The sequence below is a fragment of the Talpa europaea genome (genome assembly GCF_964194135.1).
Source record: "Talpa europaea genome assembly, chromosome: 11".
NCBI classification, from domain to species: domain Eukaryota; kingdom Metazoa; phylum Chordata; class Mammalia; order Eulipotyphla; family Talpidae; genus Talpa; species Talpa europaea.
The window spans coordinates 74,048,991-74,063,127 of record NC_140078.1 but is presented as its reverse complement, the minus strand read 5'-3'; the positions used below and the strand labels follow the sequence as shown (position 1 = coordinate 74,063,127).

At 43.6% G+C, this 14,137-nt stretch overlaps 1 protein-coding gene across 1 annotated transcript; it reads right to left on the bottom strand.

Annotated features, from left to right (window-relative positions):
* Nucleotides 1–1,486: 1,486 nt before the first annotated feature.
* Nucleotides 1,487–10,031, bottom strand: LOC311180126 (zinc finger protein 445-like; the record flags this gene model as incomplete). Its single annotated transcript, XM_084247787.1, has 5 exons — nucleotides 1,487–3,642; nucleotides 4,523–4,633; nucleotides 5,107–5,307; nucleotides 5,907–6,075; nucleotides 9,603–10,031. The coding sequence occupies 5 exons, from the start codon at nucleotides 10,029–10,031 to the stop codon at nucleotides 1,487–1,489; spliced, it is 3,066 nt and encodes a 1,021-aa protein (XP_084103913.1).
* Nucleotides 10,032–14,137: the final 4,106 nt, after the last annotated feature.

Below are 14,137 nucleotides of genomic sequence, written 5' to 3'. Positions count from 1 at the left end.
ACCAACAGGAGATGCCTGTCCAGTGTCTTTTTTCCCTCCCCTTGGCCATCCCATGTGACATCCCACACAGGGATCAGAGCCCTCATTTTCACCTGCCATGGCAAGCCAGAATGGGTAAGATTATTCTTTATTATTACTCTACTGAAGCTACTCCAGGATTTGGTTTCTTCTGACTACAGGAATGGTCTCTTCCATAAATGTGCCCCGACTCACCTCTGGTGATGGTGAGAGGTCTTACAGGAAATTCAGACATGGGGGTGGAGAGAGCGTCCCATTTATGGACACTGGCAGCAGAGACAAGTGCATAAAAGTCTTTTCCTATATGATTTGCCTGAGTTTTTGCTCCTCTAGTTAAGCCCTGAAGATGTACTTCAGACTCAGACCATATTACACCTCAAGTCAAAGCCAACCCAAAGTTTCCTACCTCCCTCGGAAGCAGCCCAAGTCCCAGCGAGGACCCATGAAGCTGAGCCTCCCAGCTCTCCGGGCCCCTCTTCCAGCTGGCTCACCCACCCCAGCTTGGGGTTCCCCTTGCCATTTCCTAAGGACACTAGGCAAGTCTCCACTGCCTCTGCCTGAATCTAGAGAGCTCGGGGCTCACTCCCTGACCGCCTTCAGGCCTATGCTCAAATTTCATCTAGTTGAGGCACTCCCTGACCGGCCTATTTAAAATCACAATGTACCTCCCAATCCAACACTCCCTTCTCACGCTGCTGAAGTCTACAACACATATCACCACCCAAAATACTAGATAGCTCATTTGCTTATCATCTATAAAGATCCAAGTCAGCAGATTGTTGGTTCCAGACACTGCTAGTTTTCTGGCACACACAACAGTGCCAGGCATTCAAGAGGTGCTCCACACATTTCTGTTAAACAGATGAACCCTTGCTGCCATGCACACCTGCAGGAAGATGGTGATGAGGCCCTTGTAGAGCTCCATTCGCCGGGTGATAGAGACTAGCACTCTGCCCTCCTCCACTTGCTGTCTGCTGTTGATTCCTGTGACCATGGCAGGAATCAAAAGCCAGCAGTATAGGCTGAAGCCACGGCCACAGCTTGCCAGGAGACGTCTAGGTAAACTAGGAGTTCTTGCTACTGTTTTGCTGCCATTGTTTACAAGAACAAACAGAATAAGCACCCAAGGAGAAATTTAAGATCCACTGGCTCTTCCCAGCAGTCACAGTCCACCATGCCACAGGCATGTTGTCAAACCACAAAGGGCATTGGTCTCTTTCTTAAGAGTTGAGGCTGGGAGCCCCAGGCTTTTGTGCCAAGGCTACTCCTGGAGGGCCCCAAAGAACATGTTGCTGCTCTTTCCTAGCATATCACTTCCCAGTGGGTAGGATGGGGGGGCACCCTGAGTTTTTGAAGCCTCTCAGCATTCTCTGCCACTAGCTTCCAAAACAGAGACCTTTGTGAGGGTTCCCCCTGTTCTTTAGCAGAGTGCCTAGGGATCCTTCTCCTGCCATTGCCAGGCCCCAGGCTAATCTCTAATATGGTTTTTCATGTGCCGAGCCAAATTTGAAGACCACCTGAAGGTCTTCCCACACTCTCTGCACTTGAAGGGCCTTTCTCGAGTATGAAATCGTTTGTGGCTAATCAGCTGTGAGCTCTTGCTAAAAGTTTTCCCACACGTGCTACATTTGTGGCACTTTTCCCCAACAGGCATGTTCTGGAGTCCAGTGAGCCGGGAGCTCTGGTCACAAGTTTCCTTACAATCTCCAATAGGCTTCTCTCCACTTGGTTTTAATTCCTGTAAATTCGTTCCTGTATCCTGGGAGGAAGATAACCCAGCCAGGCTGCGTTCAGACTGTGCGACTCTGGTATGTTTTCTCTGGTGAATACTGAGGGTATGCCTTGCAATGAAATCCTTCCCACACAACTGACATTTAAAAGGTCTCTCTTTAGTGTGGATTCTCTGATGATTAACAAGGCGATAATTTCTATCATAAGATTTTCCACACAGATTACATTTATAGCGCTTCTCTCCACTGTGTATTCCCTTGTGATCTAGGAGAGACCGTTTCCGTGTAAAGGATTTCCCACATTCTTGGCACCAGAAAGGCTTTCCATCAGTGATGATCTGCGGCTGCAGATTTGGCATGTTTCCACTCCCATGATACTCATACCGATTTTTGAAAGAGTGAATCCGCTGATGTCGGGAGAGGTTAGAGCTCCATCTGAAAGCTTTCCCACATTCCCTGCACTTATAAGGCTTCTCTCTGGTGTGAATCCTCTGATGGATAAGAAGAAATGAGTGATTACGGAAGGCTTTGCCACACTGGCTACACGTATAGGGTTCTTCTGTGGTATGACTGCTCTGAGGAACTTGGAATGTTCTGTCCTCACTAAAAGATGGCCCATCCTCAGGTTTTCCTGTAATGGCATGCTGCTTCTTATGAACAATAAAGGCTGACCTCTGGGTAAACTCTTTTGCACATTCGCCACATTGGTATGGCTTCTTGCCTGTGTGGATTCTCTGGTGATTAATGAGCGATTTCTTCCTAATAAATGTTTTCCCACACTGCTGGCAGAGAAAAGCTTTCTCCACAGTGGGCACATCCGGGGATTGACTGCAGGCAGAGGTCTGTTTAACATCTTCTCTACATTTGTCTTGATCATAGAACTTTTCCTCATGATGCATTCTCATATGACGAGTGAAGTTTGACCTCCACCTAAAGGTTTTTCTACATCTGATACATTTATAGGGTTTCTCCTGGGTGTGAATCCTTTGATGTTCTAGAATATACGATTTACAGTGAAAGGATTTCCTACATTGGCTGCAGTCAAAGGGTTTCTCTCCAGTTTGGTCTTTCAAATGATGATCAAACTTTGAGTCATACGGGAGAGGATCCTCATACTGATTAGGTTCTAGAAATGTCTGCTTAGTATGGGTTTCCTGGTGCATACGGTAGGCAGACATGCGTTGGAAGGCTTTGTCACATAAGCTGCATTTATAGGGTTTCACTCCAGTGTGAATTTTCTCATGTCGCACACAGTTTGAGCTCCACCTGAAGGCTTTCCCACATACCCTACATTTAAATGGTTTCTCAGGAGAGTGAAGTCTCTGATGACATGAAAGATGGGAGCTACAACTGAAGCTCCTTCCACAGTCACTGCACTTGTATGATGTTCCCCCCACGTGCAGATTCTGCCCAGGCTGGTGATGAGAGCTCAGGCTAGAGCTCTTCCCACATACATCCTTCACATTCCCTTTCAGTCCAGCATGAATTCTCGGATGCAGGTTAAACCTGCCCATGATGTGTCTAAGCCCTTTCCCATATTCCTTGTATTCAGAGTGGTATGAATTCCCTCTGAAAAGTCTGCCACAGCCATGTTTAAGGGAGTGCTTTCTTCTGGGAACTCTCAAATATACAACATGTTTTAGATTAAGATAATTACTTTTTCCTGATTCTTCAGACTCTTCTTCTGTCTTGTGTCTGAAATTGGTCTCTTCTTTCTTAACTCTCATCTGTAGGGGGTTTTCACATTGTTCCTTTAACCCACTCTTCTGCTGAAAAGATTCTCCCTCAGAAACACTTGTCACATCACATTCTGATGGCACGACTGAGGTTTCTGCTCCTTCCAAAGGTTCATGTTTTAAGATGAACTTGTTGGTTTTAATCTGGAGCTCACCTCCTGACACAAAATAAAACACAAAAGTCTCTTTTCCCATACTTGGAATTAAAGAAAGTACCAAAGGACAAAATAATGCCAAGAATTTAGGTGGTAGTTTTGTTTTCCCATTTCTACTTTTTTTATGCAATTAAATTTATTTATTTTCTTACACTGTTGTTCATTTTTGTACAGTATTTGATTTCTCCCTTCTACAGTCCCCATAGTTCTCCCACCTTAGGTGGTAAGGTTTTTATCTGACTGCCAATACCTTTACAAAATAGTTAGGAGTAAGTCCAAACATGGAAGAGTATCCCTGATGACAGGAAAGGCAGGAGACATAAGATGGGTGTGCATGCAAATATATGCAGAAACCACATCTAGTTGAAAACTAAAAAGGATGCAGGGAGGGTAACAGCAAGAAAGGGGCGTGGAATCATGGCACAAGAGCACAACAGGGAGGTCCCCGGATGTGAGGAGTGATGTTCCAAGGAGGGCCTGGCTGACAGGTCTGCAGATCAGGCTATTACACAGGGAAGGTCCAAACAACAAAGAGGAGCAGCGGTGGGGTCAGTGTTCCTTAGAGCGGGAAGGGGCGGACAAGGGGGTTAGTGGAGTGTAGCGCAGAGCTGAAGAGAAGTATCAATCAACAGAAAAGAGATGAACAATGAAGAACTGTCACTGAGAGGACTACTGGGGAAAGGGCAGAACCAGAAATGAATGTCTAATAAGCCAGTTGGAGGGAGGAAGCCCAGGGGCCCAGCATTCCTTAAAAATAATGTTAAAGACCTTCCTTTTAGCAAACAATGGAATAAGGTCCCCGTGGTTTACCTGGCATAGAAGACTAGGGAAGAGAAGAGCAGATTCAAGAGGAGAAGAACCTGGCAGGTTCTCTGGAACTCACCTGTAGGGGCAGCAGCTGGAATACTCTTGGGCTGAGGTCCCTGGATATTCAGGCCCCATGGCTCCCGTGCCTCCAGCCAGGAGATCAGAGCAGGTTTGGTGAATGGCCCTACTGCAGAACAGAGAGGAATGAAACACGACGTAACAGTAGATGAATAAAAACCAACTCTCTATGACCCTCTCAGGCCTGAGGTCCTGGCAGGCAGGAGGGAAAAGCTAGTGGAAAAGTGGAGAAAGCTAAGGCAGCAGGCCCAGATAGTCATTTCTGACAGCCCTGAGCAGAGACTAGACAAGCTGAGTCAAGTCACAGCTAAAAGGATCACTAGGATTCTCTACATGACAACTCAATCATTTCAATCAGCCACCATTTTCTGAATGTCTAAATGAATGGGACTGACATATATTACTTAAAACCTATAACAAGCCAGCATGCAGCCATTATTATCCCCATTTTTTTCAAGAGAGGAAACTGAGGTGATAGATTAAGTAATTAGATTGGTAATTATAGAGCCCAGGTCAGCACCATAATGAAAACCAAGAAGACAGAAGCAAAGTCATGGAAGCATGAGCATGCTGATGCCTTACCCAAAGAAGCCACGTTCCTGTAATTCTCCAGCATTACATCCCTGTACAAGTTCCTCTGGGCAGGGGGCAGCCATCCCCACTCATCCTGGGAGAAGGTCAGCTCCACATCCTTAAAAGTCAGGGCCTCCTGAAAAGATACAATCCTATTGCCTAAAGCCCACTCACATGTCCCAGCTTTCAGAAGGGGGCAAGGGAATGGGGCTGCCTCTGAGTAAATACAGCACAGACCTAATAAGGGCGAAAGCTCTCTGGGCTCAGGGGAATAATCTGGTTTCGGGGACGTGGGTCTCTGGATGTGAGGTCGGGGATGTGAGGTCACTGGACAGAGACCCAGGATGAGGGAAAGCTGCGGTTACTCCACTCGGCAGCAATGCCTGTGGCTCACCTGAGGCTGGGCTGTTTCCTGGTCTCCTGGGCACCCCTCTCTCTGGGAAGGAACCTGGGTAGCAGGAGAATCTGAAAGAGAAGGAAGAGCTATGAGAAAGTGTACCCTATTAAGAAGCCCACTCTTCTCCCACACACAGGAATCTGGGCCCACAGGCAGGTCTGGACCAGTGTTAAACACCCATTTCACATTTTCCCAGTCTGCTGGGAGTGGGCAACGGGGTGGGGGGGGGGTAGGGGAGTTCCAGGGGAAGACGGGCTGGCCAGACATGGGCCACAGAAGGGGTAGAAAGGATACGGAGCTAAGGCAGACAAAATGAGATTCTCATGAGAGGACAGATGGTGAGAAGATAACATTATAGGAAATTCAGGCGCTGTGGCATAAGGCGGGGGTCTCAGGGTCAGGCAGCGAGTACCAGATTGCCCAGCCAGGAAGTCACGTTTTCCTATTTCAGAAGGAGGCTCCAGGTGGTCCCCCAGAACAGAGCCGCTCCTGAGAGGTGAGGCTGAGGGCCATGTCTGTGTGGCTTGCAGGGCTCTCGTACCCATCCATTGCACATCCGGGTTCTGGGCAGGGGCTGGGTCCTGGTGAGAAGAAAATGTGAGAGGAGCCCCACAGGAACAGAAAGCAAACTCAAAGAAGAGGCCAAATGGCCAGTCTCTAAAAGGCAAAGGTCCGGGGAGCTAGTCCTCTTATTGCCTACATGCAGAGAGGAAAAGAAAAAGGAGAAGTAGTCGTTGAGCACTTAATATCCCTGGGCTCCAGCATGAGCCCCAGGGGAGAGAGATGGAGTGCTCCCAGCTCGACCTGCAACTGGCAAGTCGCTCACAGCATTGGGGTCAGGCTGCAAGTGCAGTGACACTTTGCCATTTGTCATCAGCCCTCAGCCCCCACCCCTGGCCTGGAACTCAGAAATGAGAGAAGAAATTTATCCCTGAGAGTTAAACACATAATGGTTCATAACACAGATGCCGCTGGATAATGTCTACCATGTATCACGTATGCTCTAGGCAATGACATAAAAAGTGACATCAAAGAGGCTCCCAGTCTACAAGCCTGACTAGAGAGACAATGCCATCTGGGAGTCAGTCATGGGATCAGAGAAGAAAAAGTCCCAGGTACAAAAAATGGCAGTACCCATCCAAGCAGAGACCTAGGAAGAGTTCCTTGTCCTGGGACTTCAAAGAGTTCTTAGTTCTGTCTGAGGCAAGGCTATCTCTGCTGTGTGAGTAACGGAAACTACAATTAACGAGCTTCAAGTTTCCTGGTTCTGTGGCCAACTCATTCTCTACATGTACATGGACAAATCTTAGCCTGAGGTCATTAAACAGCTGATATAGAGCTACCCTCCTGACAAACAAAGAAACTGTAAGAATACAGAAGCAAGGGCCAAAAGTGTGAGGACAAATGTTCTCAGGCCCTAGTTTCTCATTCTGCTGAACCAAAAGGTGATCCTATGACTTCATATGCATCTTGAGAATTTTTGTTCATTTTTTCAGAATAAGGAGGCTTTCTCCCAGACCCTATTTTCTGTTTGCCAATTTTCTACTAGCCCTTTCTGCTCATTTGGCAATGTTTTCACATTATGGTTGAACTTTATGTCTAACTCTAAATGAATTGAATATAACCAAGCCACAAGTTTATACCTACTGCTTGCCTTACTTGCTTTAATAAATTATTTTTAGATTATTTTGAACATCCCATCATTTTGGTTTATAATGATGAGTGTGCTTTTAGATTTTTAAAAATTAGTATCCAATATTAAGCAAAGAGATTGTCTTTATAATTAGTCACTCCTAACATTGATTTATTACCATTTACTGCTGGTATGCCATGTTCAGATGCATTATTTGATTGAATTTTTATATTAAATTTTTGGATGCTTATATTAAATTTGGGGGAATGTCCAAAGTTTCTCCAAAAATCTTAAAAGTAATGTTCCTTTTGCATGAGCCATATATGTAGAATTATACATATTTTATAGAAATGATAATATTAAAGAAGTCTACAAAAATGATAAATGCTCATTAAAAAAAAAAAAAACTTCAGATACAGGAAGCACTGGGAAATCCACCTGGGTGGGGTAGAGGGGCCAGGAGGAGGGCACTTTAACCCTTTGCACTCCGCTGTCCCCTCTCAGGGGACATCGGAATTCTAGCATATCACTTGGATGTCCCATCTCAGGGGACATTGCAATTTATTAGTGATTACGGGGAATTGAGTTATTTCAACGCAACTTTTTGAGACATGCATGTTTCCCTGAAGTTTTATCTTGAAATGGCACAAGAAATTAAATCAAAATATCGTAAAATTACTAAGATATATACAAGAGGGGCCTCCCCGGTGGCGCAGCGGTTGAGCGCTGGGTTGTGAAGCTGCCCGCAGCCTCTGCAGCGCCGGTTCAATCCCCGGCTGCTCCCCGGCCACTGGAGGAGGGTCCCACATGGCGCGCAGACCTCTCCTGCCACCTGCTGCTCCCCTCAGCAGTGTACTTCGGTCCTTCTGCCTGCTCTGCTCCCCGCTCTGGCTCTGGTGAATTCTCTCACCCTCCTGTGCTCTGACTGTACCCAGTGCATGTATAAATAAATAAATAAATCTTAAAAAAATATATTTAAAAAAAGAACTTTAAAAAAAAAAGATATATACAAGAAATGTCAGCGGGTTTTGTGTCGGACGAGAACGTGAAATGCGTGCTCACGATGGTCTGAGCACTTCGCGACACCACTTGAAAAGAGCGATAAGGGGAGTTTGTAGAAGAAAGGTCGGTTTTCAAACATAGCGCGCACTGTATAGTGAGATATATAATTACAAATAAACAAGTCTACATCTGGAGGAAAAGATTTTCAAAGCTGAGCTCATTTTGGTTTGAAGCTTCAAGCAGTGCACATAGATCTAACGAGGAGAAAATCGGAAAAGTGATTCTTTTCTTAGTGAATAAATTGTTTGGTGAAAGCTATTTTGGTAAATATCATCTTGTCAGTTAGTAATAACAATTAGAAATTTTCAACCCATGCATTTATTCATATTTTTTATTAGAACAATGGCAAAGTGTCCAACCACGAATGAGTCTCATGACACAAGTAGTAGTGAAGATGAGCTCCAGATAGACCTCTACACAGACATGTCAAACATGCACTAATCAGCCTGCAATGCATATTGGGGAGTGTTACAAAACTTATCATACTGTACAAAATTATAAACAATAAAATATTGTGTTTTTTTGCAAATATACATTCCTCGATGTCACCCAATTCATATAAGTCCAATATCATTATAATACGTTACTTGGTTCCAAAATTATACTAAATAATACGAGGGTCTGTAAATGCACGTTTCCGCCGCAAAGTAGAGTCGAGTACCTGGTGGTAGCCAATGTCCAGAATGGTTCGGAGTGCAAAGGGTTAAATGACCTGCTGCTCTACCAATGCCACCTGTTTCCAGCACTAAGGCCTGGTAAGCACTCAAATACATATGAACAAATTCTCACTATTAGATCATTTTTGCTTTTTTTTTTTCCCAATAAACCAAGACTTTGAAAAGTACAATGTGGGCAAGGATACTGAGGTTGTGGAATGAAATCTAAGTTGAGGTCTTCCAAATTCCTGGCCCTGGGCTATCCCTCAGCACTCTTCTCCCTTTCTCCCCAGCACAGAACAAATCCTCAAAAGCGTATTGAGAAAGAAGCAATATGGTATATGGAGGTTGCTCTTCTAAGCCCTTCATGTACTCAGAAGCCAAGAGTCCTGTTCTAACGCTCCCCCCACCTTACAAGGAAGACGTCACCCTCACTGAACAGGTCAATGAGTCAAATGAGATAATATGCAGAGATGAACTTTTTCTACTCTAAGTTACTGGGTCAAAACCTCAGTACTTTTACTTATGGGTACTTGCTGACCCTCTTCCAGGAGTGGATACTCCTTTGGGAAGACGGGGAGGCCTGTCGGCTAGAAAGTCCTCAGCCTGGGGTGTAGTTCTCAGGTGCCATGGGAATGAGAAAGGAAGAGTTCTCCTACATTGCTCAATGCTGAGGAGTCAGAGGCCATCCCAAACCCAGACAAGCTGGATCACTGCCAGGCAGAGATCAGCGCCCAACACACCTGCTCACACTCACCGTCCATGCAGTCCCATCATGGTCCCATTGTAACTCCTCCAGGAGGGCCACAGCCTCCCCACCATTCTCAGGGTGATGCAGCTGCACCCAGGTCCGGAGCTCCCCTGGAAGAATGCTCAGAAACTGCTCGAGCACCAGCAGCTCCAGAATCTGGGCCTTGGAAAGAACATCAGGCCTCAGCCACCAGCGGCAGAGCTCCTCGAGCCGGCTGAGAGTCTCTAAGGGCCCAGAAGACTCATGATAGCGAAGCTGCCTAAAGAGCTGGCGGAAAAGCTCCTGGCCAGGGCGGTTGAGTGTCTGCGGCCTTGCCACCTGCACTGCAGTGTAGCCTTCATCCTCTTCCTCCTTCTTTACCATCTGCAGGCGCCCCCGCTCCCTTGAAGCCTGGGCCTGAGCTGGACGGACTGCATACCACCTGCCTGGAGTCATCACTCTCGTTCAGGGTGTACCCAGCAGAGGGCAAACAAGTCTGTGTTAGCCGTGTTGCTGCTGGGACCTCAGGAGTATCTTTTCAGCATTTCAGTGGCAATGCCATTTGCTGGAGCATCATATGTCACTGGCAAGAGACTGAAATAACCGATATTATTTTTCAGGAGGAATGTGAAAATGATGGCGCAGTTAGATTCTGTTAGTTTGGCTCATCTTTAGATACAGAGCAAAGAGCACACAAGTAAAACTAAAAAGTCTTGTTACTTATGCCCCAGGAATTTCACTTCTAGGAATCTCCCCAGAAAAATACTTGCATAGATATACAGACACTTGCACAGGTGTTCACTATAATACAATATGGAAAATAACTGACTTGCCCATCAATGAAGCAAAATAAAAGTACAACAGTTTACAAATCAAATACCATACAATACAAAAAGACTAAATTAGACCCTTAAGTATCAACATAATTATTTCCTCTCTACAGGATGGTTAGGCATGTGGTCAAGGTTAAAAATAGCAGAGAAGTGTCACCTACAGAGGAGACCACGGTGTGAATGGTCGGACAACATTCACGCCAGACTCAAGCAGTAGAGGGTTTACTGAAGCAAGAGAGGAGAGAGGGTATACAAGAATGAACTCCTTGCAACCCACTGGTCCCCCATGACCAACAGGTCCACTTTGCAGCCAAAGCTGGGTAGATGGTGTGGACAGAAGAACCACACTTCAATCTCTCACCTGTGGAGTCTGAAATACAGAAAGCAGTGGAGAATGGTCACTGACACTGGCTCTTAAGCAAAATAAAGGGATATACACTGAGCACTATGCAGGAAAAGACACTCCTTCGCAAGGCATAAGTCCAACACCGGCTGTGAGAGCACTTTATCTCTCTGCAAAGAAATGCTGCCAGCTCAAGGCCACTCTAAAGCCTGTATGCCAGAGAGGAAAAACTGCATTTGACTGCCTTTACCAACCACAGCAAAAACATACGCTGTTAAAAAGTGCATTCTAGATGTAATTTGTAGGGAAAAAACCAGTGTTACCTATGTGCATGTAAGCATGTACATGTGTGAAATACATATAAGTACTCAAATAAATTAAAAATGGCCTAGAAGCGTTCACTGTGTGAACATTTAGCAGCACTGATGGCATTTTGTGAACTGAGCTCCATCTTAGAGATGGGAAACCCTAAGCTTCACTAACAGTATTGATGAATTCTTATCACTCTATTGACAACTAAAAACGAAACTTCTGAATGTTATAATAAACAGGACCTACTGAAAGTAAGGACTTTATAGGTAATAGGGAAGACTTGGTAAATTCCAATGAACTATAAAGATGTTGGCCTTTGATCAATTATTACATACTATAAACAGACTGTCATTTAGGCTTAAATTCTTCAAGATTCATATGAAAATCTCAGTACAAATCCCCTCTCCTGTACACTCTTCAGAACTACCCTGGACTGTGTGCCAGAAATGAGATTCCCCAGTCACCAAATAATCACTTTTGCTTTTATTTCACAACCTTGTAGTAACTTGGCTTGATAACAAAAACTGTTAATAATTGGGGGGTTGGAATATTTGGGAATAGTAATTGTTATAAATACTATTTATGGTGATTTGATGTTTTACTATCACATTTATGTATGAGTCCTCTTTAAGACTACGGAAAAAAATGATGAATGCAAGCAAATCAAAAGTGATTACGCCTGTGTTGGAAATATGCCTGCCTGTTACTTTCTGTTTCATATGTTTGGTCTTTTCCCAAATAACCAAAATAAAAAGTATATTTAAAAGTTTTCCAAATTACACTTAGGGAAACATTTAGGCCTTAAAATAAATCAGAGCTTGCGTATTCAGAATAAAATTCCTAAGCCTTCTCCACCAAAATGTTTCCAGTCATTATCTCCTCTGGCAGGTAGAATGACAGGGCTTTCCTATTTATCTATGTACCCTAAAGTGTTATGTGTTACTTTTATAATCAGCAAAGTGATAAACAATTCTCCTTAAAAACAAATCAAATAAGTAACAGCTCCCTAAAGTGAAGGGGTGGATGTGGAGCAGAAGCAGCACACTCTTGGCTCCTTAATAAACAAATTCTCCTAAAAAACAAATCAAGTAAGTTACAGCTCCCTAAAGTGAAGGGGTGGATGTGGAGCAGAAGCAGCACACTCTTGGCCGGTAGCTGCAGCTTAAAATGCAAAAGGAAAAGAAAATCAGGTAACTTACCAAATGGAAAGAAGCTTTTGAAGACAGAAGAAAAGCTTCATTTATTAACTTGCTAATAAATGGGAGGCCTTGGGGCTTTGCAGCAACCTGAGCTAAAGCTGGCCGTGTCTCCCAGAGCTTCATATCTGAACTCAGTTTCATCCCCACAATGAAAATGGCCTCGGAAAGATATGGAAAAATCCCAAGCAATCATATGGATATTTTTCAGGGACATTTTCTTCTTTTGTTTCTTCATCTCCTATGCAGTGTACTTTTCTTCCTTTTAAAACTCTCATTGTCTCTTACTCTCTGTTTTTCCCACCAGTGTTAAGTGTACGTAAGGTTTATTTTATACACTGTTAATAAGCAAATGACTAAGTCTCACCACTAAAGAAAACTGTTTGAAGTATATATTTAATAATGTAAAACCAATTTAATAATTATTGGAAAGTTTAAACCTAGTGTCCCAAATTTGGTTTTTATAAACTGTTCTCCAATAAAGGGAACCAAGGCTCTTGAAGAAGTACTTGATTTCAGTGATGGAGAGGGAAAGAAAAGAATGTCCAATATTTCACTGATATAACTTATTGAATGAATAAACAAATGGAGAATAAGGCACAACTTTTTCTCACCAAAAAAGTTCATTTAATAAGTGTAGAAAGAAATGAAAGTCACCATCAAACCACTACAGTTAATGAAGACACTAGGCAAGATCCACCAATGGCTGCTGACTAGTGAGTGAAAGTTCGAGAGACAGGATATTTTCAAGCAGTCTCAAAGTGTCTGACCCCAAATACTTAATAATTACATGGAAACGGCAGTATCTTTATAATGGACCAATATGAATATCACCAGTAATAAGACACATCAGTAATCCAAGCAGGGGAAGCATTTGACAAAACGAAATTGAGGCTCATTCAAAAAATATAAAAGCATCAAGATCATGAAAAACAAGGAGAGGCTGAAGAGCTGCCACAGACTGAAGGAGGTTAAGGAGGGGTGCCAGCTAAATGGAACGAGGGGCTCCAGACTGAATCCCGGAACAGAAAAAGGACATTAGTGGAAAACTGATGACTGACTAAAGTCAGCAGTTTAACTAATAGTACTGTTCCACTGTAAATTTCTTAAGCTGGATGACTGTCCTATGGTGATAGGTGGAGATACTAACTTTTGGCAAGTTGGGGGAAGAGCCTAAGGGAATGCTGTTAAATTTGCAATTATTCAAATACGAAGGCTTTAGATTAAAGAAGTTTGAGCTGTTATTCTTTATCTTGGCTCTCAAGGGTTAATTGGCAACCAAGGATATTAAAGTCTGTCAATCTTTTCTCCAGTTTGGAATCATTCTTTCATGAAATCAATAAATATTTATCGAGCACCTACTACTGTACTGCGGGTACGAAAGTCTCAGCAGTAAATAGAGGGCAAAAATCACTGCTTTGACAGACAATGAAATAAAATACATGGCATGCTAGACAGTGACAGATGCTATGTAGGCTATCAAAACCAAGGAGAATTAAAGGTTTAAGTGCAGGGAAGGAAAGGTGTAAGTTCAAAAATTCAAGTTTGTGGAACATGTAGTAATTCACCTCAGGGAGCTCTTTCAAGTTATTTCTAACATTAAAATACAGAGACTAAAAAATTGTTAAAGTTAAATATGATTTCACTTTCAAGCTACTAACTCTGGCATCACAGAAGGCTTAGGCACCAATAACTCCTTGGATACCAGGATCCCAGAAAACTTAAAGGAGGCAGAGCTCACATATTTCACATTATTTCATGTGTCTGTTTTCCCTTTTAAGTACATACTGAATTTTATCTTAAAAACATCCCCAAATTTGTCTGCATAGCTTCAGCATTTACATAATATGTAAGAGAAACCTCATCATTACTTCCTGG